This window comes from Chamaea fasciata, unplaced genomic scaffold (assembly GCF_029207755.1).
Source record: "Chamaea fasciata isolate MVZ Bird 193981 ecotype frontalis unplaced genomic scaffold, bChaFas1.0.hap1 SCAF_23, whole genome shotgun sequence".
Lineage (NCBI taxonomy): Eukaryota > Metazoa > Chordata > Aves > Passeriformes > Sylviidae > Chamaea > Chamaea fasciata.
Window position 1 is genome coordinate 2184269 of NW_027094108.1, and position 23005 is coordinate 2207273.

The following is a 23005-nucleotide window of genomic DNA, read 5'->3' on the forward strand; positions in this document are numbered from 1 at the left end:
ATTACCACATGGTTGAGCATTTCACATCTTACTCACAGAGAGACTTGTACATATGATTAATTTTAACGAAGGTGGCTCAGCTTTGAGTGCGTTTATGTAAATCCTTCTGCAGAACTCAAGAAGAATCAACAAGAAGAGAGCATCTATTTTCTCCAGTTAAGGAGCCGAGAAAACACATCCCAGGATTTGAAGTATGGAGGAATGAGCAAATGATGGGAACCACCTTAAAGCCAAGCAGGATTCCTACGCTGGGCTGCTGATTTAAAGATGTTGGTGGCACTAAGAAGCGGCACAAACATCAAACGAGCTGCCAATGCAGCAGCGGCCCGAACGCCTTCAGCCAAACCACTGCGTTGTGAGGCTGTGTGGCTCCAACTCCCAAATAACAAACTTTGGGGTAACTTAGGCCGAGATGCACAGCAGCACGGCAGCAGGCCCGAACCCTCCCACAGGACACGCCGGGGCAGACCCGGTGCTCCCGGCGCCGTCCCCTCCCGGCTCACCGCGCCCGGACCCCGGCCCGGCTCCTCAGGGCCCCGGCCCGCCTCAGCGCGCCGGCCGCGCTGCCGCGGCAACGGCGCCAACCACCGCGCGCGGGGGCGCCGCGCCCGCCCGGCCCCAACCGCCCCCGAACCGCCGCGGGCGCCGGGCGGCGCTGCCGGCGAGCCTCGCTGCGACACCCCCGCCCGCGGCGTGGTGCGGCCCGGGCCGGGCTGGGAGCCCTGGGCTGATGGCCGGTGTCCCTGACCGGGGTCCCTGGGCTGATGTCCGGTGTCCCGGGCCGGGGTCCCTGGGCTGATGGCCGGTGTTAGAAAGCCGGGGTCCCTGGGCTGATGTCCGGTGTCCCGGGCCGGGGTCCCTGGGCTGATGTCCGGTGTTAGAAAGCCGGGGTCCCTGGGCTGATGTCCGGTGTCCCTGGCCGGGGTCCCTGGGCTGGGGTCTGGTGTTCGAGGGCCAGGGCTGGAGCACTCATGTTAGAATACTGAAGGTTTCCAAGTTTCAGTCCAAAAGGATTTAATGTCTTAAATGTCTTTTTAGAAGTAAGCCTGTACTATCCTGACGAAAGGATTTCACCACTAGTTACTAATTAAAGGTTATTACAGCAGAAATCATGTACTGCTCGTGCTGCCCATTATGTCACATTCAGAACAGTTTCTCTGGCTTCAGCAACTGCAGCTCTAGAGGTTCTGTATGAACTTCTGTAATTGTTATAAATATGTATTAAAACACTACATGAAAAGTCTTCAGATGATATTTCAGTGATTTACTAAGTGAATGTCTGTGTTCCTAAAGTGAATCAGTTTGAATATTCTGTTCTGCAGTGGAGTCTCCTGAGCCTGTGTGTCTGGCGTCAAGTGTCCAGGTACCAGATTTAGGGTGCCCAGAGAAGATGTGGCTGCCCCTGGATCCCTGGAAGTGTCCAAGGCCTGGTTGGACAGGGCTTGGAGCAACCTGGGATAGTGAGAGGTGTTCCTGCCCATGGCAGGGATTGGAACTGGGTGAGCTTTGAGTTCCCTTCCAACACAGGCCATTCTATGGTTCTGTGATTTTAGCTCTAAATTGGTAATTAACTGGGTTTCCTTTCTGTTCTATTCCTTGTATTACCTTGACAAAGTCAAGGACCAGTGCAGCTGGATCCAGGGCAAAGCAGATCCCTGTTCCCTCACTCTTGGCACTAGGCCTCGATGACGTGCCAGAGAAAGCCAGCTATTCAAAAATTCACAGGGATTCAGTTATTAAAACACTGAGACATCAACCGCACCAAAATACACCCTGATCTGTACACAGAGACAGATGCATTCTCAGTTTTATTTAGTTGAAAACGTTCCTTAATTGTAAGCAATATTTCTGTAATTGTTATCGTTGCTATGAGAGTAGAGGTCTAGGTTTTGATCCCAGGCACACAAGCACATGCTGCTAATCTGAGCATTTATTTCCACTGGCACACACAGTATGGAGTACAAATTACTCTACAGTGGCCAGTTCATTGTCCCACATTTCTGTTATAGGTCCTCAATCTTGAGAAATACACGGACATTCTTAGTTCTATAAATGGTGGAATCTTGATTTTATGGCATCTATTCATATTACATAAAACAAATTACATACAGACATTTGCAGGATTAAAGCTACAAGATGTAGGCTAAAAATATGCAGTGATTAACTGTATAGCTCTCTCTGCAGATCTGGAATAGTTATAACTGTGTTAACTCTGAACCTGCCAGTTCCCACACTCCTCAAGTCGGGATGAAAAAGATCCAAGCATGGATTTTCCTCTCAAGAAAACACTCAGAAGAACACCTGGAAATACCAGTGATTGCCAATTTCTTGTGATTTTTTTATTCAGGATCTTTTTTCAGTCCCAGTTTACAACTGTCTGAATTATTTTCATAAAAACATCAACAAGGGTCATGGCTTTGTGCCAGGTGTATAATGTTTTTAGGGAAAGCCAATGTAGATTTTTCTCTCTCATATAGATAGGAGAAGGCAGAAGATATCTGCAGTTCCTCTGAAGGAAATTACGGCTCCCCAGCCAAGTTCTTATCTCCCAATCTACAACTTACGTCTATCAGCTTAAAGCCAGTGAATCTTTAAGATTTAAGCTCCAGGAAATGTACAAAAAAGGCTTTGGTTGATGCAGCTCTTCCAGATTTTGTGGGCTCTGGACCCCAGTGATCCATCTTGGAGAAACTGGGAAACAGAGTGAGCAGATCCAAATTAAACCCCGGCTGTTTTGCTCCCACGAGGTTAAATTCAGAGGCATTTCTGTGAAGTTCCTGCAGTACCACCTCAGGATCAGCTGGAAAGGCAGCAGAGCTGGCCACTTCACTCTGCTATATGGCTGCATACTGTGCTTCCACAGGCAGTTGGCATTTCCCTCCCGAACGTTTCCAAGGTGACAGGAGCTCATATATGGAGCTTTCTGGCGTTTAGGCAGGAAGACATGCCAATAATGGAATCTGCATTTTGGCAGGGTGGTTCATATCAATTACATAACACGGCTTGTCTGCCCCTGTTGTTTGATAGGGATCGATGTTGGCCTGTAAACAACGGCCAACATTGATTTGTCGGACTGTAAATAATGGCAAACATTGATGAACATCTTCCCAGTGACTCATCCTTACAGATGGATGGACAAAAAAAACGAGAGGGGCATTTGTTATCAGAGCACTTCATGGAGGAATGGCCTGGGATGGCACCAGCTGGGAGTGCACCCCTGAGAGCAGCACATCTGGGGTAAAACTATCGTCCTGGTCCTGGAATTAGCCGTGGCTTGGGGCCAAAGTGGGGAATTTCATCCCAAATCTGTTGCATAAAGAAAAGAAAAGGAGGGCAAAGTGTCTGGTTGCAGTGTGCTTCAAGATCATAAAAAAAATTATGCAGGCTGAGGGAGGAACTAGATGTTCCACAGAACATTTAGAAACAGATAAAAACTATATTCTGAGCACTTAAGATGAAAGGGAAATTAATATTGTGGTTATCCAGATACTGATTAAATACAGACACATTTGTGTTGGGGCTGGGGGACGTTCATACAGTGCAAGTGCAATACAACCTCTGAAACGAGCTAAATATTCCCTCCATGCAATTGCTACTGATATTCCCAAATCTCATTTACAAAAATAGGCATATGTGTGTAATTTATATATCTAGAGACATTTGGCGATGTTGCCACAACAGTCTTTCACGAGCTGCTTAGGTGGAATCATGGGAGGGTGAGACTCATTATCCCTGTGGTACATTTTTTTTGCCTCTAAAAATTATATGTGACAATATGACATCTTTATTTTGCTGGCAGTAAAACCACCTGTTCTATTTAGAAAATGATCTATTAAGAATACCAGGTAATGCAGTGCAACTGTAAAATAAATTGAAATAATGTTCTTTTGATACAGTTTCAAAATCCTGACTAATAAATGACTGAAAACTTCTTTTTTGGCCCAAATCACCGAGCATGCTTCTCCTCCATCCCATCAAATTACACCATCCAATAAATGATTGTATGGTAGCAGTTACAGGAGTATGGATGACTGTGATCAGGGAAAATTCATACCTGTTACCTGTTCCAGAAGAAAACTACTTGACAGATACTGAAATGTGGATTTCTGGCCTCAGTGTAGTAAGATATACTTCAAAGTTGTGACCTTTATTACTGCCTGAGTAGGGTAAATACTTCAAGAATTAGTGATTGCTGATACAGCAGTAATAACAACTAATGATTTAATAAATGGTAATGATTAAATGTCATTGTAAAATTGTCCAGGTGTGGGTGGAGCCCATTAGCATTTGACCTGGCATGGACAAATTCTCCAGAAACACAGATTTAAGGACCACTGTGTGGCTTTCACAGACCTACTGCAGCTTTACCACAGCAAAGATGAAGGTTTGCCCCAAGCTGTGTAACTCTGACCTGCCATCCTGGTCCTGCTGGAGCTGCAGTGATCCCACACGGATCCCACAGGCATCCTGCTGAGCCCCACGTGCAAGGTCAGAGCATGGGATGGACATTTCCATGGAAGCTGGTGCCTGCAGCTGTAGGGATTGAGGAGCAGCAGCGGTTTGTTAGAGTGAACAAAAGGCTTAGGAAACACTGAGTATCATGGGCCATCTTTTTAAGACTATTTGACAGTTCCCAGCCGGTAGCTAAAGCTAAAGGAAAGCTTTAATTATTTTCAAGAGGATTAGATGAGAAAGATTTGGAGAGCTTATTTATTTTGTTTTGTTTTGATGTTTTAATAGCAATTTTAATAGTTTCTTAATCTATGTCTTAGCAATTTTAATCTGTCATTGAGTGTAATGAGTTTGGGATATTTAGCCAGAACTGTAGGAAATTAAATGTGTTGTTGATCTTCATTATTTTATCTCCTCTCTTCCCTTTGGCAATAGGAGTTATTTATTTTGAATGGGTTGTGCTTATATGTGTGTATATATATGTACCAGTCTATTTTAAATATATATTGTATGTAAATCCAAGGCTAAATGACCAAACATTTGTCCTTCCTCTTTATAATACGAGGATATAATCAAGGCCATTGTAGATAAAATGTCTTTTATTTATCTGAGAGAACTTTTACATGACTTTTAGGATCGCCATTGTATTTTTACTTGTGTCAATGGTCGCTTTTGTAGCAAAGTCTGTCCTTTCAGAACATGTGTTACCATGGCGTGCTTGTATCAACACACAAATACACACACTTACATGTGTCATCCACACATAAATCTACTCGGACACAATCCAAATGTACAAAGTGCCTCTGTGGAATTTTTTTGGCTATTTTAAAAGATATATGCTGAAGACACAGAAAACTGTTCTTTTTCACTAGTAAATTAGCTGACAGCTGTCCAGACAGAGGAGAAAAACACCGAGGAATTCTCAGTAAAGGTACATAGCCCACTGGAGCCTCAGCCTTAAGGGTAGGAAAAATATGAAAAAATCTCAACTGAAAATTCCCAAAAGGTGTGAATGTGTTCGGTTACATGGAGAAAAAAAACCATTCTGTTCTGTGTGTCACCAGGTAAATTCCATTAAATTCTTTTTAGTTTACGTCCTTTAAAAAAATATCATGCAATAAGCCGACTCCTTAAGTTAAAATTTGTGTCTTTTCCTTCTTTTTGGATGTTAGCTTCAGGATTGCCATTGAAATGGGCAGAGGGAGGAAAAGATCAGAAAGAAAATAACCCCTTACATCATCCTCACAGGTTTATGACATGCTTGTATTTGTTGTATTACATTTGTGTGTGTATTGTGTACATCTGTTCTCGTGGATCTCACGGAGCTGTTATTCCCCTCACCCACCACCCCTCAGTAGCCATTTAAAATGTTGGTACTAAATAACAATACAGAACTAAAGAAGACAAAAAGATGAATCCAACACTCTACCCCAGGTGCCTCCTTTCATTAACTTAAGGTACCTGCAACAATCATTTTTGTTTTATGATATAATTTCTTGAAAATGTCTCCTTCACACTGTTTCCTTTGTGGGTTGGTTTTAAAATTGTCATTCGAGATTGAACAGCACCAAAAAGCCGAGGAGGCGGAGGAGGAGAGAAGGAAAGAGCGAATATGGAGGAGAAAACCGAGTTTGACCTGCAAGTCAGGATGAACCCGAGGTCCCGAGGAGCCCCGTGGCCGGGTCCCCCTGGCCCCGTGCCGGGAGCCGCGGTGCCCGGGAGCCGCCGGAGATCCCGGGAGTTCGCCAGGCACAGGAGGTGGAAGCTGGACGATGGCAGCCCGAGCAGCCCGGGATGGAGCAGTGAACTGCTCCGGGCGTTTCACTGTAGAGAAGCCCCTCAGGAGCCCGAGAGCGGCGAGGCAGAAGTTTGCATTGCGGGCTCTGCCCCTCTCGGTGGTACCGCCGGGCCGGGACGGCGCGCAGGCAGCGGAGAGGCGGCATTTCCCTCGGCACGGTCCCCGGCTCCATCTCCGGTGCGCTCGGAGCGATGCTGTGCAAGCCGGGCTGCAGCTGCGGTGCCCGGGTGCCGCCGGGATTTGCCGGGAGCTCGGGGGGGCGGCGGGGGGCGGCGGCGGCGGCGGTGCCTGCGGTTCACATGCCCCGAGCGGAGCGGGCACAGCGGCTCCGCGCCCCCGAGCGCCCCGGGACCGGCCGCCCCTGCCCTCGGCTCGGGCTGCGGCTCCTCCTGCTCCTCCCCGGCGCGATGCGCGCAGGACATTAGTGGCTCCGGAGCACTTTGAGTTGCTCCCACCCCGCTCCGTGGGATTAATCTATCCTTTTGGAGGTTATTTTCGGCAAGCAGCCTCGCAGGCGGGCAGAGCGGCCGGAGGAAGAGCCCGCGGCAGGGGAGGGATGCGGGAGCAGGGCAGCGGAGCCGGGCGGGACTGAGCCACCCGCAGAGGAGAGGAGGAGAGGGAAGGAGAAGAGAGGAGAGGAGAGGAGAGCTGCCCTGCTCCCTGCTCCCGTGCCGGGCTGCCTGCATGGCTCCCGGGCACTGTGGAGATTGTGGGGGCTGCTGCTGCTGAGCAACCATCCATCGCTTTAAACTCAGCCTCAACTTAGCGCAGCAGGCAAGAATGGCAAAGCCACTGGAGCTTTGGAGCTGCCAGGAGAGCCAAGGAACCTGGGTTTTGGTCGCTGCTGTCTAATAAATGGGAGTAAAATGGAATTTCTTACCTGGGTTTTTCCTGCCTTGATTCTACTGTGCACCCAACAGCACAGGTGTATCAGGTAAGAAAACATCTTATCATTCTTTCTTAGACTGGCCTCGGGCAGCCGTTCTCTCGGTGTAGCTGGAGTGAGTGGTGCCAGCTCTGGCTGGGGCTCCCACTTTTGCCCAGGGATGCTTTCTGCACTTACGGGCCACGACTGCTTTGAGTGAGTGTTCAGGAGAAAAAGGGCCCTTGACTGAAGAGTTTCCTTAATGTGTCTCATGTGTTTCAGTTCTTTCTTTCTTTCTTCATTCCCTAGCTGAGAATGCACTTCTGCCAGTTGAGCAGCAGTTTCTTGGCTTAGTCAAGAGCTGTGTTTTTAACAGGATGCTCCTGGAAGCCTTTTCCCGAGGGCACTTACTCTAAATTGGGGGCAATCACTTTTTGTAAGGCACTGCAATATCCCAGCTCAGCCTCAGCCCCTCCAGCAGCTCTGTAGGGGCCTGCTTGAACATGAAACTCTTCCATAAACCCCAGCACAAGCAGTGGGGTACGAGCTGAATAGTTTTGCTTAGGGCCTCCGTAGGTACCGTTAAAACCCCAAAATACAGCCACCCCTTTCTAGTGCATTCATTAAGTCTCCTGAACTTGGGTTAGCAGGAAGAGACTGTCAGAGATCTTAGGGGAAAAAATGTTTGGAGAACACAAACCACTTCTTAAAATAATAAAATTTGAAGAAAGATATATATTTGCAGCTCTCAGTCACATTCCCTCCAAAGGTGTTAGCTAGGCAACCAGCAGCGGTCTCGGTATATTCTTATTCTCTCCAGATCTGGAGGCTGGATGTGGAGAAAGCTTGCCATGATTACGCAATGAAAATAGAGGGGGGAGTAAAAAAGAACTTGCTGCATGTAAAAACATGCCTACACCCCCCAGAGCAGGGGTGGTTGTGGCATTAAAGGGGTCTTACATCTTCTGCTTCATAGACATCCTTAATAGCTTCAGAGGAGTGGAAGAGGCAAAGTGGGAACTGTAGTAAAACCTAACATTGTTGTACAGGTTTTGGAATTAATCAGGGAGATCTCATTTTTTTTTCACTGAGAAGGAAAAGAATCTTGCTCAGAGAAAGTGTAAAGTCAACTGCTCTTAGGATTGACAGAATTATTTATCCTGTGACCTTGAATCTGTTATCCAGGGTCAGACCCTGACATCCTCAGACTCTGAAGAAATCCAGTGTTACAGTGAAGGCAGAGGAAAAACTGCTTATTACCTAAGGGCACCCACATCTTGTCCATCATTTCAATGATCCTGTCTCTCCCTCTGCAACTGGGCTACCATTGAAGCTGTGGGTTGAAAAGTGATGTTTGAGTACATAAGACCAAAAAAAGAGAGGATTTTAAGGAAGAGTCAGTCTTCTCAGCCTTTGTCTCCAAGGTCTGCTCCTAGGCACAGCAACTGCCAGGATATGTGTTTGTTGGATACATTATTTATTTTGTTATTAATTCCCTAATTGACTTTCTTTCTCCAGTTACTCAATAGTGATGAATTGTTTGGTAGGAATACATCTACTCATGGCAGACTCAGGCAAGGCAAGTCCTAACTTCTGAAATTCCAACTGTTCAGGTTGTAGTTTTCCAAATATTGCAAAATGTGAGACATTCCACGGTCAAGGAAAGCTGCTCTGTTTGGATTCAGGATTTAGGGTGGCTATGGCAGGGCACTGTTTAATCTTGTAAAAAGGGAGTAGCCTTGTTTGCATATGTACTTTGGATCAGTTAAACAGAACTAAAGTGAAATTTTATCCTTGCATTACTAAAAATATTTTTGGTACGAGATGCTTTTATGAATAGCAGCATATTAATGGACAAAACTCTCAACTGCTTCATTTTAAAGCTCTGATTTTCTTTTCTAAATGCAGTGTGATTCAGAATTTTGATGATAGAGGCCATCCAACACCCCTAAATTCTCTGCTCCTGAGTTCTGTGCACTGTATATTCAAAAAAAAAAAATTCCAAAAAGGAAGAACATTTTGGTGATTTCAAAATTCACCAGTAAGACAAAAGACATAGAAGACTTCCCGAAAGCAAAACTACCAGTGAAAATATTGTAATGGCTTGGCAGAGGAGGGAAGTGGGGGATACATGCAGGCTGCTTCCTCAGAGCATTTCTGAATACCCTTCCAGGGTGCTTTAGCAGTGTGTGAAGCAATTTCTCTGTCATGTGTGTTAGATGACTGAAGTGAATGAGCCAAATTCAACCAAAGTCAGCACATTCTTGTCAGGTAAACATTTTTGGAAAATGGTGGTCTTGGGTCTGCTCAAGACAGTGATTAGTGGCAGGGAATTTGGCATTTAAATGATTGACAGGTCTTTGGGAAAAAGACTGTGACTTCCACTATTTTTTCGGGGTTTGAGATGCTGTGGATGCTGCAATAATAAATGTGCCACAGTGAATGAGATCATCTGCAGAAAGACCCTTGGGGAAATATTTCTTCATTTGCTTGGGGAAAGAGCACTTCTGAAAGGAGTTTTGGGGTGTGTGTCTGCACTTTGTAATTTCGCACTGGAAGAGATTTAACTTCTCTAATTAAAATAGTTGTATATTTTATAGTTAAGTTTCTACTCTGTTAAGTGACTTTTATACTCTTGCATTTAATTGTCATTCTGCTGTGTGTCTCCCTAAGCCTTTTACTTCTATTTGTGGAAACAGAGCAGCTTTAACACGTGAATGTATGCAAAGAGTGGTCCATTTTCTGTAGCTTAAAACTGCCAGAGAGGCTTTGATGTTCTAAAGGTTGCCATGAATTAAGCCTAATGCTTTTTCAATTACATTTCAAAATACAAAACATATTTACAGTGAGCTTCCCTTAGAGTCAGGAATGGCAGATGGGAAGGATATATATACTGCTCTGGATAATCCTGGAGTTTGGCAGAGGTCAGATTATTCTCTGACCTTGCAGGATATTCCTTGTCTTTTTCCCAAGGAAAAGTTTTCTTCAGCGGTGATGACATCAGGACATCTGTCTCAAGGCTTATCAAAATGAAATGCACTGATCCCAGTCCTCCAGACAAACTGGTTTTTCCATCTACCAGGTTAAAAGATTCATATAACAACGATGTTACAATCCCCAAGAGAATCAGGTTTGCGGGTCTAAAGAAGAAACAGAGGATGCAAAAGTGATTTTCTACATCTTACTGCTCTATGGATTTTTCAGAAGATCAGTGCACCCTCCTGACCAGTGTGGCCTCAAATCAGTGTCCCACTGGCCACTGACTTAAGGATTCTGAGCTTTTTTGCTCTGATCCCAGAGCTTTTGGCACTGGTGGGCAAAAATGAAATTGCTAATACTATCCCTTGCTCAACTGCTGTTGTGCTCTCATTTACATAGAACTTACAGATTGCCTCTTTGGTGTGATTTAAATACCAGATATTTTCCAGTAGTACGGATGAACTTCTAGCAAGTGTTGTCAAGCAGTGTTCGGGAAGAGAGCAGAGACAGGCTAACGCCTCACTTGTCTGACAAGCCCTTTAAAGATGTGCTGTTCACGTTGATTGATGTTTCTCCCCCAGATCACGCCACATTAGTAGGATGCCCTGGTCCTGCAGCAGCAGGGAGGGAGATGTCAGCTTGGATGGGAAGGATTTTGAGACATGGGTACTTTTAATTCTAGAACTGCTAGTACTTAGGTCTAAAAGAGACCTTTCTTTGCTCTGTCATGGGACATTCATTGCTTGGAGTTGCTTTCTCTAACCTTTGTTAGACTTAGGGAAAGAGGAATTCCATAGGACTGTGCAATTTATCAATGGGGATTTCCTTTCCCGTTGCCTACACAGGAGAACTCACTATTGCTTTCATGGTTTAGACAGCAGTAATCTATTTTCAATAAGCTCAGCTGAAGTTCTCCCAATGCTCCAGATATGGACAGATACTAATATATTCTCAAAAATAACTGCTTGAAAAGAGATGTGTGCAGGGTCAGAGTGTGGATCATCTTCTTCAGCTTTAGATTAGGGAATGAATTCCAGAGGGATAGAAGTCCCCAGGACTGTTGCCATTTAACCAGCAAGGCCCTCCACTCTGGCCTGGTGCAAACTGAGGAGAAGCTTGTCAGGAGCCCTTTTACCCCTTGGATTTGACACATCAATGCCTTGATTTTACAAAGTCCTCCTTCTTACTGAAACAAGCTTTACAGCAGCTTACACTGGGAAGTGAAGTTGCTGAATCAACTAATAATAGTTGCCTTTCTTTTCATCCTTACTGCTTACACTATGAAAAGTTAATCCCTTCCAATGCATCTTTTCTATGCTGGTCTTCCTTTTTCAGGTACAATAATGAATAATATTTTAGGCCATATATAATCCCAACTGCTTATCAAGGATGAAGGAAATTCTTCCACCATCCTTCTTGTAACTTTAAAGCACTGGATGTGATGTGCAGAAGTCTAGAGGAATGACTCAAAGGAGTTATCACCACACGGTAAATCGAGCCATAAAATTATTTCAGCTGTAATATTTTAATAACCCCCCTGGTATTAAATGCACATAGCTCCACTAACTCCAGCACATTTGTTACACTGATGATCTGACCCTAAGGCTTTTTTTAATAATAGAAACAAGATTTATTTTAATTGTGTCATGGATATTTAAGTAAAACTCCCTCTAGATTGTAATCTGCTTAAAACACATGGCAGGCTATAGCCCTCAGTCTTTAACCCGACTCTCATCATTTTAACTTCCTTGGAGCTCCACGGCTTCCCTTAATGCCATTAAAATAGAACCCTGACACAGGAGAACAGCGGCACTCCAAGTGCTTCGTCAAAACATGATCAGGCACATGAGATACATCACTCCAGGGCTGTCACCTTCTGACTTGAATTCTGTTTTCAAAACGCTTTACTGAACTTGGTTGCTGTTTTAGCAACAGAGGCTGAAAAAGCATCACCTCCTTCTACTGAGAAGGCAAAGAGATTTAAAGCAGATATATTCAAGTGTATAGTAGTTATATACTCTAATTAGGAAAAGACATAGAGCACCATTCTTTACATATAAAGGGATCTCTGACATTTTTCTGATTAGAAACACCTTTCCATGTCTGTGGCTGAGACCTGTGAGTTATAAATAAGTATGTTTTTAAACGAACTTATTATAAAGCTATAATTTCATTAAAGTAAATAATGATGGTTGGATGATTGAAAGACCAGCAGTCTGATAGAAAGAAGTGTTGATATAGTTGATCAAACTCAATAAAGAAGGAAAAAACCTCTGTTGACATCTGTTATAAATCTTCAAAGCCCTTGTCTAAATCAATTATGTTATTCCAATTTATGTAGCTGAAAACACGTCTTGGAGTGTTCCAAGATCCTTCCTCAGGAGAGAGAGAAGGACCTGAGAAATAACTGGGGTAGTAACTGGAGATCAACACACAGCAGTGTGCTCATGGCAAGGAAACCTTATAAATGCAGTTTAACACAACATTTTGCTGGGAAATAATGAAGTTCCCAGAGCAGTGTCCCTGTGCCGGGAGGTCACAGAAGCTTTGACAGCTCTGCTAGTGTCTCTGCTGCTCAAAACATACACTTACACATTGTAATCCCAGAACTCCCTCCTTATATAATTGAGTCCAAACAAGAATTTTAAGACCGGGGCAATCAAAGGCTTTTCTTTCAGTCTTCTGTGAGAAGAGTTAGTTATTGTAGGATACTCTGTTCCTGTGCTGGCAATAACTGCTCGTGCTGAGCTGAATGCCCAGGCTGGCATATTTTGGAGAGAAAAACCATGTGCTTTATGTGGGTCAATGTCACATGAACACTCTAAGAAAGTTATGTAAGTACCAAGGCAGAATGTGTTTGTGGTGTATTACTCTGCAGCCTTCCATGGATATTTAACCATTTCTCTTGTGTTGCAAGTCATAGGTACCTCTCAAATGCCACATTTATAGCTGGGCTCAGTGGAAGATGCTAAAGCAGTGCTCAGCCTGCTTTGATCCAGTACTTGCGTTCAGTCACAGGCCCTCTCAAGCCACTGGTAATTCTTCTCTTTGGTGGTGGCAGACATTGTCCCAGCCCCTCATTTATCTCTTCCTGTCCTGTCGGTCACGGTGCAGCGAGAGGAATGACAGAGGAATGACGTGAGCAGGCACAGATCTTCAACTGGAGCCTGCCAGGTTTAACAGATAATTAAGACAGCACAACCTTGCCTTTGTTTCTAAGAGATGGTGGAGTATCCACATCACTGCTTGTGCCAGGGCTGAAGGGCTGGCAGTTGCCAGGGGCTGGCAAATGGCAAGCAGACCCTGGGCTAAAGTCTTCGAGGAGCATCACTGGCCTGGCAAGAAGAGGCACCTGAGAGAGGGAGCCTGATTGCTGGAGGGGCTGTGCCATGAGCACAAGTCCCACAGCAACACATCTCCCAACCGAAACCTGCTGCTGTTGTCCAAATTCCAGATGTGCAGTTTTTCCTGTTTTCCTGTCACATTTGACAATGCACCAGCCCTCTTGATCTCAGCTGTTCCCTGGCAAGAAGCTGTCACAGCTGCATTTCAGCGTTCACAGATGCAATTTAGGCAGTTTACAAAGTATCTTTGTTTCCCTCTAATGCTTTTCCTAAGTTTCTAAGTCTATTTTTCCTACTTTATTTAGAGACAAAGAAACTTTTAAAAGTATGTGCTTTTAGTTAAAGATGCCAAAGTCTAGCCTGAAATTTGTTTTGATTTAAACAGAAATACCTGAAATGGTTTTCCTACTTGTAAAAATCTCCAGTATAGCTGATCTTACTGTAGGTGGTCTCTGGTGTAAAATAAGTCAATAACCTCCATTTTCTGTCCTTCCTCTGTTTGTAAACATGGGAAATTTAAAGATACTTATTCTCTTTATCCAGAGCTATGAGTGACATCGGAGATTACATAGGTTCCAACATTGAAATCTCCTGGTTGCCCAACCTGGATGATTTGATGAAAGGGTACGCACGAAATTTCAGGCCTGGGATTGGAGGTGAGACTTAGACAATAAATAATGTCTCTTTGATTCTTACAATCCTTCTGATGTTTATGTGAAATTCATACTTTAAATGATTAAAAAGTTGTGAGTGTCTTTTACTTGGATGATGGAAAAAAATAACAATCAACAATTTGCTTGATTTTGACAAGAGACAGACTGTTCAACAGCAACACAGGCTTCTGATGCAGTTCTTGAACGGTTGACATCTAAGTTGAAGGAATTTTGTATTGCATTAAATGGTGATAATTTCTGCATCTGCTTGAAGTCATGCTGTCTTAAACTAGACAATGTGATTTCCAGAAAGGATTCAATAATTTTCAGTAGTTGTGATTTTATCTTGTGTCCCTTATCACTGAAGTGAGGTGTGCTGTTGGGAATTGAGGGCACAATCGGTAAAAGATTTTAAACTCTTGCTTTAATGATGATGATATAAATCACCCCACTGAAATGTTTTTTTTCTCAGGTCCTCCCGTTAATGTTGCTCTGGCAATCGAAGTAGCTAGCATTGACCACATCTCAGAAGTGAACATGGTACAGTACCAGATTTTCTAGTTTTGCTTTAAAAAAAGCAAAGGTTCAAAACCAGAAGTTGTATTTGTTGAGCTATATAAACTGATTTTCTTCATCAAGACCTGTGCAACTCTTGCAGTGTGTTGTGTATAACACATAGATTGATATTGAATCACTTTTTTATATCTTGTGCTTATCCATAGTAGGAGCATATGACTGAAATTCAAATGCTTGGGCAGCTCCCTGATTGACTAAGTATAAAAATATGTATTTGCACTGAAAGCAAATAGTATATTTCTAGGCTGAGACATTGATTTTTTGGCTAAGTTCCAATACATTATCATTGTCAGCATCACTTCTTAATTAGGATTTCTCTTGTCACAGGAATACACCATGACAGTATTTTTGCATCAGAGCTGGCGAGACGATCGTCTGTCTTACAACCACACCAACGAAACTCTGGGCTTGGACAGCAGGTTTGTGGACAAGCTCTGGTTGCCAGATACTTTCATAGTCAATGCCAAGTCTGCCTGGTTCCATGATGTGACTGTGGAAAACAAACTTATCAGGCTCCAGCCAGACGGAGTCATTTTATACAGCATCAGGTGAGTGACAAACAGTACAAGTGTACTCTGTTGTGTGTTAACTTCTTGAACATTCTGTAATCACTCAGCATTCCTGGGAGGATTTCCTAAAATTATTATTAGTTAAAAATGGAAGAAAAGCTCCTTTCCTCTGTCCTTTTCTTGATAAAGAGAAGCCAGGAAGGTCTCTTTGGCGGCACTAACACATTCTGCACTGCAGTCACTGATCATGTCCAGAATGCCCTCAGTGGGACAGAAGCCCCTCATGGCTTTGGTCACCAGGCAAGGAGGTGTTGAACACAGAGCAAAGATTCTGTTCTCCACTCTCTTGCTATTTTCCAAGGGAACTGTGAGCCTGATTTAGGCTCAGCTTCCCCATCTTTCACACAGACAAAGCAGCATTTCTCACTTTGGAAGAAGGCTGTGGCTGAACTCAGTAACTGTATTGACAGTTAATTGTGTAATGTTCTGAAAAATAATGAATGTGCACCTTTGAAACTGTGAGTCCAAAGTCCCTCTTAAGGTATTGGTAGTGATCTTGGGGACAGTGGAAGGGAGGAGATTTGACCAGAAAATTCCTTTTTATCATCATCAGTAGCTGCTGAATCCTCTGATGTTAGACGAGTCATTTGACCTTTTTTCAATTCCCTCTGCCTCTGGGTTTCCCACAGACTCAGGCAGCAGCCAGCAGGACTTTGAAAACAGTTTTCTTTGTTAGTATTAAGGTTTCAAAGTTTTCCACTCAGTCTTTTGAGTTCTGAGGAAAAGGCTCTGTCTGAATGTAACTAACTGGTGTTCACGTTGCTCCAAACAGGATTACCTCAACAGTGGCCTGTGACATGGACCTTTCCAAGTATCCAATGGATGAGCAGGAATGCATGTTGGATTTGGAGAGCTGTAAGGGCTGAGTACCTCTGTGTTTTGTGCAAAGCCTGCAGACGTGGTACTGGGATAGCTGGGCTTGGCTGAGATGATTCTGCTTTAGTCAATGCAATTTAAGGGATGCCTTGGGGTTTAGAGTGAAGAGAAATCTCTTCATTCCCTGTGTTGGGCATTAGACTGGGGACTTTTCAATACCAATTCAACCCTGGTCCAACCCAAATCTCTAGGATTTGATTTAGGCATGATGAACAATGTGCAGTCCTGCTGACAAATGTCTGGAACTTTCTGCTTCATGTGAAACCTTGTGCAGTTGTGACAGTCACTGGCATTACTGAGGTTTGTATCAAATCCAGTGAGAACAAGTAGAAAAGCCCAAAGGCAAAATGTGATGTGCTATTTTTAATTTATGAGAAAATAGGGAAAAGAAAGATTTCTCTGCTTTTAATGAATGCCATTGTGACTAACCTTCACATAGCTCTTTAACTTGCCTTGGCATTCGTGTATCTGTTACACAGAAATCCATCAGAATACTGCATGGATGGGCTTAATTCCTTTGTATTCGCAAAGGAGGGTGAATAATGGATTTATTTTTTATCCAAATTGTATTTAATCTATCATCAGCATGTAATTCCTATGAGCATCCATACTTCTGAATGAAAATCACTACTGACACAAGCAGGGACCACTCAGTCAGGGAAAATGAATCTAGTTTTTAGATCAAGGAGTCTACAGGTCCTGAGGGATCCAGAGATCCGGGAATAGCAGATCCTGAGCAGATCCCTTGGCCCGTTGATGCAGGTTTCTCATTTTCTTTTTTGTCACTGACTTTGTTTTCTAGGCTGTTAACCACAATACCATTTTATGCTGTCAAAAATAGCAATCTACAGTTTTACTTACATAATCACCAAATGCAGAGGCAGCAGACAGTACCCCAGCAATTCATTCTCTCTCTCCCAGCAAGTTCTGCCGGGAGTTTTGGAGGGGGTTGAAGGTTTTAATTGAATTTGAGTGTTTTCATTTCAGTGGAACAAACAGAAATAAAGTCTCTTTAAGCAAATGGATGCTTTAGTAGCAAGTTGTCAATGAACAGCCAAGCTAGGAAAGACTGATTTCCTGTGGATTTGCATATTACATAAATCCTTCTCATTCATATCCCCTCTTTCTGTCATGGCCCTGGTGCCCTGCACCTCTCCAAAGCACAGAGAATTACATTTGCAATGTGTCTGGTGGAAATCAGCATAGCAGAGGAATTCTACTATGAATTCTCTAAGGTCTGAATTTCTCCCTTGAACTTTGTGTTCATTCAGCTTTTTTTTGGCAGATGGCTACTCTTCAGAAGACATTGTCTACCACTGGTCAGAAAACCAGGAGGAGATCCATGGGCTGGATAAGCTGCAGCTTGCTCAATTCACAATCACCAATTACCAGTTCACAACAGAAATTATGAACTTCAAATCTGGTAACAGAATCTCTCTTCAATTCAGGGACAGTGTCTGACTTTTTCCCGCAGAGAGAAACCTCCTCTATCTATAATAGAAAATCCTTCTTCTTAAGTAACTCATTTAAGAACCTGTCAGGTTTCTGATAAGTTTCCTTCATCTTCCACTTGTAAGAAGTGCCATTCTTAGCTGAGCCTCCAGGTAACCACTGTAGCATGTTCTGTCCTTTGGCTCTCTCTGCTCGACAAAATACTGTGTGGAGTAGCCAGACAGCACTTGATAAAAAGCACTTGAGGTATAGCTCACATTTTCTTGACCTAATTTGCAACTTCAGATCAAGAAAAATTTCCATTAGCCCTGATGTTATGAAGCTTATGACGTACAGTCAGATCAGTCTAATTCTACCCTGTAGAAGTCAGTGGTGTGTATGTCTATCACTGGGCTTATTGCAATGTTTGTACAAGATTGGAGTCATTTCTTTCCTGCTGATTTTTCATCCTCTTTCATGTATTCAGATTCTCATTTATGCTGCACATCTCCTCTAAGCTCTTTTTTGAGTTTGAAATTAACTTGGCCTTTTAAAAAATCTAAATTTAGTATCTGGAGGACTTTCTACAGCAGATGATAAGACAGTACACATTTTGAAGCAATACTGTTATTTGAGAAGACTCATGATTTTATTTTCAGATCTGGCATTGATATGACCTGAGACAAATCATTTGACCTATTCTTAGCTGATGAAAGCTGCAGTACCTCGTGCAGGGTTTATGAGGCATCAATCAAACAGCATTCAAAAAAGCTTTTTGTGACCCTTGTCCAGAAAATGTTAAAGAATGTAGCTCTGTGTCATTACAAGAAATGTCATTTTTAATATCAATTTAACTGTAATTCACGCAGCCAGAATCTCTTGTGCCTGCTCTCTTTTCCAGCAGGTCAGTTTCCCAGGCTCAGTCTCCACTTCCACCTCCGGCGAAATCGAGGAGTTTACATCATCCAGTCTTATGTCCCTTCCATCCTACTGGTGGCCATGTCGTGGGTGTCCTTCTGGATCAGCCAGTCAGCTGTGCCTGCCAGGGTGTCACTAGGTAAAACAGATGGCTTGGGGACTCGCGGGGAAGGGAGTGCTCGAGGGGGTAATTGTGCTCGCTGATAATCCTCATTAAGGTGCATTTATGGCCACTGTGTTTACATTTGCAGAAGGGAGGGTTCTTTGAAAGATTTCCCTCCTGGTTTAATTTTTGTTGTGTTATCAGAGCAGCTGCCTCAGTAAGGAACAGCAAATAACCACCTAGGGAGGGTTAAAGGCAGTAATGACTGTGAAAGAAAGGAAAGAATTGATATGAAGGAACTAGGACAGTGACAAAAGAAGTGTTCCTGAAGCTTGTGGATCTGTTTGCCTGACTAAGGGTTGCCAGTCCAGATGTAAAAGTGTTTGAGGGTTAATTCTTTGGGTTTTATTTCTCCTGATCTAGGACAAAAACCAAGGATAACTTGTTCAAAGCTGCCTTAGTCATACAAATGCAGCTTCTTACGAGTCCCCCTGTTTTGAAAATCAGAAGCCAAAGTATTAAAGGGCTTTCACTGTGAAAATAATCCTCAGCCTCATATTAATAAATATATTTATGTCTATTAGTGCATGTATTCCTCTGTCACGCTGCCCTGCAGGTATCACCACTGTTCTTACAATGACCACACTGATGGTCAGTGCCCGCTCCTCCCTCCCACGAGCCTCTGCCATCAAGGCTCTGGACGTTTACTTCTGGATCTGCTACGTGTTTGTCTTTGCCGCGCTGGTGGAATATGCCTTTGCACACTTCAATGCTGACTACATGAAAAAGCAGAAGAACAAGATAAAGGCGAGGAGGCAGAGTGCAGAGGTCAGTAAGTGTGAAACTGGGAATGGCTTTGCCAAAGCAATCACCCTGCTCCGTGACCTTTTTTCTACAAATTCCTCCTAAGAAGAAAGGCTTTGAAAATGTTCTTGATGGTGCCTCAGATCAGAGCATGCCTCAGATCAGCACATTCAGAGCATGTGAAGCCATAACCAGAATTATCTGTGGCAGCACAGTCTTCCATCAGTTCTGCCAAAGCAGGGGCTCAATCCTTCACCACAAATGCATCCCACGGGTGTTTCACCATGCTGGTGCCATGGATAACTTGGATGAAGGACACTGTCCTTGCCCTATAAATTACCATTATTCTCCTCTTTCCTTTGCAGATCAACGTGAAGAATGCCATTGTCCTGTTTTCCCTCTCCATAGCTGGTGTGAACCAGGAACTGGCCATTTCCAACAGGCAACACCGAATTCCCAGAAGCCTGCCTGGATCATATGGCACAATAGAAATAGAAACTGGGGAGACAAAACAGCAGCAGGGAATGAAACTGGACAAAAAGACTGGCCTGAAGTCTCTCTTTAAGCCCATTGATGCTGACACCATTGACATTTACGCCAGAGCCGTGTTCCCAGCAGCCTTTGCAGCAGTCAATGTTATATACTGGGTTGCATACACAATGTAAAGACAACAAAAAAAGGAAAAAATCTTCCCAAGACCTACAAACTGAACAATACCCACAGGCTAAGAAGCCCTCACTGAAACTGAATTGAGGCACCTCTTCTCAAAATAGTTTCCGACGAGCTCAAGACACTTCCAAAGTCAAGAAGGCCCTGCTATGAATTCCTACTTAAAGCAGCAATTTATTGCTGACCTGATTTGATACAGTAAGACTGCACTCTGCCAAACAATTCCAGCTCTTTCTTTCCTGTAATGCCATGAGACAACTTTTCATATGTACATATTTGTAGCAAAAGTTTGAATCTTAAATGACCATGGTTTTCCTCCGCTTCAAGGGTCGATCAGTAATGAAGATTTGGCTTTTCACACTCAGATAATTTCCTTTTTATTTGTAACGAAAGAGCTCATTCCTCACTTCTGCACAGGTGGTTTTCTGCATCTGTGGGCTGGTCTAGGTTTAACAGTAGTGCTAAAGTTGGAGTTTTTAACCAGAAAAATCTCATGAACAAAGTAAAAGGGAATAGAGGGGAGTGGAGGTTTTTCCTTAAAATATTATTTGTCTTGGATAAAATATTGAAAAATTTCAATGCTCTTAGTCACAGCATGAAATAAAATATACTACAAAAAATTCTACTGAATTGTTAATAATGACTGTATTACATTTCAGATCTAAGCTAATGAAAGTTTAAACACTTAAAGACAGAAATGTTTATTAGTTTAATAGGCCCCAAAATAGATAAAAGTGATTTAGAACCACAGGGAAAGCTCAGGCTTTTTGTGTTGGATTGGGAAAAATTTGAAAAGTGCTTGATAATGAAGGAAGTCGGACTCCATTTGCAGGAAGAACTTTAGAATTTGTTCTGTTAATTTTCACTGAGAATCTACCATGTGTGCCTCTGAAAATATCCTTTTTGAATCTGTCCCTAAATAGCTGAGGGAAGTAAAAAAACATTTCATAACTGTCTTTAAGTTATTCTGTTGCTTTGGATATTTTTGCTGGTTTTACTCAGAGGCCAACCTAATCTCTTAGGCCTCTTCACTTCCATTTTTCAACAGTGAAATTTATGGGTCCTCATACACACTGCTTAATTCAGGACTAGATCTCTCACCCAACTCATGCAAAATAACACTTTGTTCTGTAAATAATCTCAGTGAGCTCAGCAAGTGAGCACAGTACTCACAACAAACTAGTTTCACAATTCTTCCCTAAAGTCTCCGCAGTAAATATATTGGAATATGGATTAAAACAATTGAAATCTTATTAGTGTTGGAAGCCAATGTAAGACACTACAAAAGGGAAATTTATTTTGAGGATATTGTTGCCTTGAAAGTGAGAGGGTGTTTGAAAAATAGAGACTGACACAAAAGAAAAGGTGAAATGAGAGAGAGGGAAAGAAGGAAGCAAAGCAAGAGGCTGAAAGCTGCAATGGAAAGGAGCATGGAGAGAGACTAAGCCAGAAGCTGCAGGTGAGAGAAGAGCTTTGCTGGCATTTAAGACGGGGCTCCTGAACGTGTGGCTGACAATGAGTAGTTGCAATAAGGGTGAAAGGAGGATTTGATCCTGGTGGAGCATGTGCAACTTCCTCCTGCCTTAACTCAGCTGTGATTTATGGTTTGATTTCATATGGCCAGCACTGAAAGAGAAAACATTTTAGCACTGATTTATGACTTAGAACAAGATTTGTTCGGTATGAGTGAAGTAAGAGATGCTTAGAAGGAAAAATAATGACCTTGAACTGCGCTGTAATAGAAAATCCGCTCCAGTGTAGGCCTTAGGTTCACCTCAATCTTTAGTTTCTGTTATCACGGAAAAGCTATCAGCCAACAGCGCTGGAAAACCCCAAGTGACATCAAGCTGTGATTGCTCCACAAAATCCTCACCAGCCTGACCCTGGGCTGAGACACCTGGATTCTGCTCCCACATCTCACCACTCACCAGCTGGGGAATCTCAGACAAGACCTTCCAGTGCATTGTCTGAAAAATTGCTCTAATGATTTCTTGCCTATATCTTTGAGTTTTACAGAAGAAAAGGCCTTCAGGAGAGGCAGAAACTCTTATCCTCCAGCTAGGTAAGTGTGTCCAACTGCTACTTTCATGGCACTATTTACCATAGTTTCTGAGGCTCACACACTGAACTAAGGCAAAGTATCACTCAAATTTCACCTTAACCAGAAAGATAATGAAAATCTGAATCTCCTTCAGTATATCCAGGTAATCAAGCTTCTTTCGTTTTCCTCCTGCTTCTCCTCTTTCTAATTTATTTTTTTTATGGTTTGTTCTGATGTTGATGGAATGCTACATTTCAGAAATACACTATTTTTTTTTCCTAAGTGTGTTTTTGGTCATAATCACTTTTCTCTCCAAGGAAACTCAACCTCTTCTGCCTTCTTCTGAAACAATCCTACTGCTCTATATAATAACTTAATGCAGAGTGGAATAAAAGCAGCAGAAGCATGACTTTACAGTGCATTTTCCTTACTAGGTGGTTGCTTTTTCCATAATCCATCACCAGAAAATAGTACATATTTTAGAAAGACCACGGTGCCGCCGTCTTCTCTGTTACACTTGCAGAAAATCAGAAATAATCTTTAGTTTAAAATCAGATTAACTTCTGCTGGGAAAGCAGAATCCAGCCTTTCTGTATCCCACTGTTTTCTCCAGCTATTAGTTTATTACATAGCCTGTCAATATCAGTAACTTCTGCTAAGAGTGAAATTATTGACAAAATCCAGCTGAAGGAATATTCACAGCAAGTTCTTGAGGAGTGCAAATCATAAGAAAATAATCCATGATTTTGGAACTAAAATCATTAAAGAGCAGAGAAGGAAGCACTGCCCTGGCCCCTCTAGTGTGCAGTGGCTGGTGATTGAGAGTAATCAGCAAGAAGGTGGCTGCAGATATTATAAAGGCAATGTCTAATCTAATTACTTCAGCAGTAATAGTTTGTAATTGTGCACCTGACATAACTCCTTACA

General features: G+C 43.0%; 1 protein-coding gene across 2 annotated transcripts; it reads left to right on the plus strand.

Annotated features, from left to right (window-relative positions):
* Positions 1–6626: 6626 nt before the first annotated feature.
* Positions 6627–22360, plus strand: GABRD (gamma-aminobutyric acid type A receptor subunit delta). Of its 2 annotated transcripts, none has more exons than XM_066203063.1 (9): positions 6627–7184; positions 13982–14094; positions 14564–14631; positions 14995–15215; positions 16009–16091; positions 17398–17535; positions 18448–18600; positions 19181–19392; positions 19734–22360. In XM_066203063.1, the coding sequence occupies exons 1-9, from the start codon at positions 7117–7119 to the stop codon at positions 20031–20033; spliced, it is 1356 nt and encodes a 451-aa protein (XP_066059160.1). In that variant the 5' UTR covers positions 6627–7116; the 3' UTR covers positions 20034–22360. The 2 variants fall into 2 exon arrangements, with proteins under 2 accessions (XP_066059160.1, XP_066059159.1); XM_066203062.1 differs by having other exon boundaries at positions 6628–7184; positions 18445–18600.
* The last annotated feature ends 645 nt before the right edge of the window (positions 22361–23005 follow it).

Excerpts from the sequence above, each read along its gene's own strand:
- GABRD (XM_066203062.1), top strand. The coding sequence starts at position 7,117 with ATGGAATTTCTTACCTGGGTTTTTCCTGCCTTGATTCTACTGTGCACC. Across the intron at positions 15,216-16,008 it reads GTCATTTTATACAGCATCAG|GATTACCTCAACAGTGGCCT; the intron begins GTGAGTGACAAA and ends TGCTCCAAACAG. Across the intron at positions 19,393-19,733 it reads CGAGGAGGCAGAGTGCAGAG|ATCAACGTGAAGAATGCCAT; the intron begins GTCAGTAAGTGT and ends TTTCCTTTGCAG.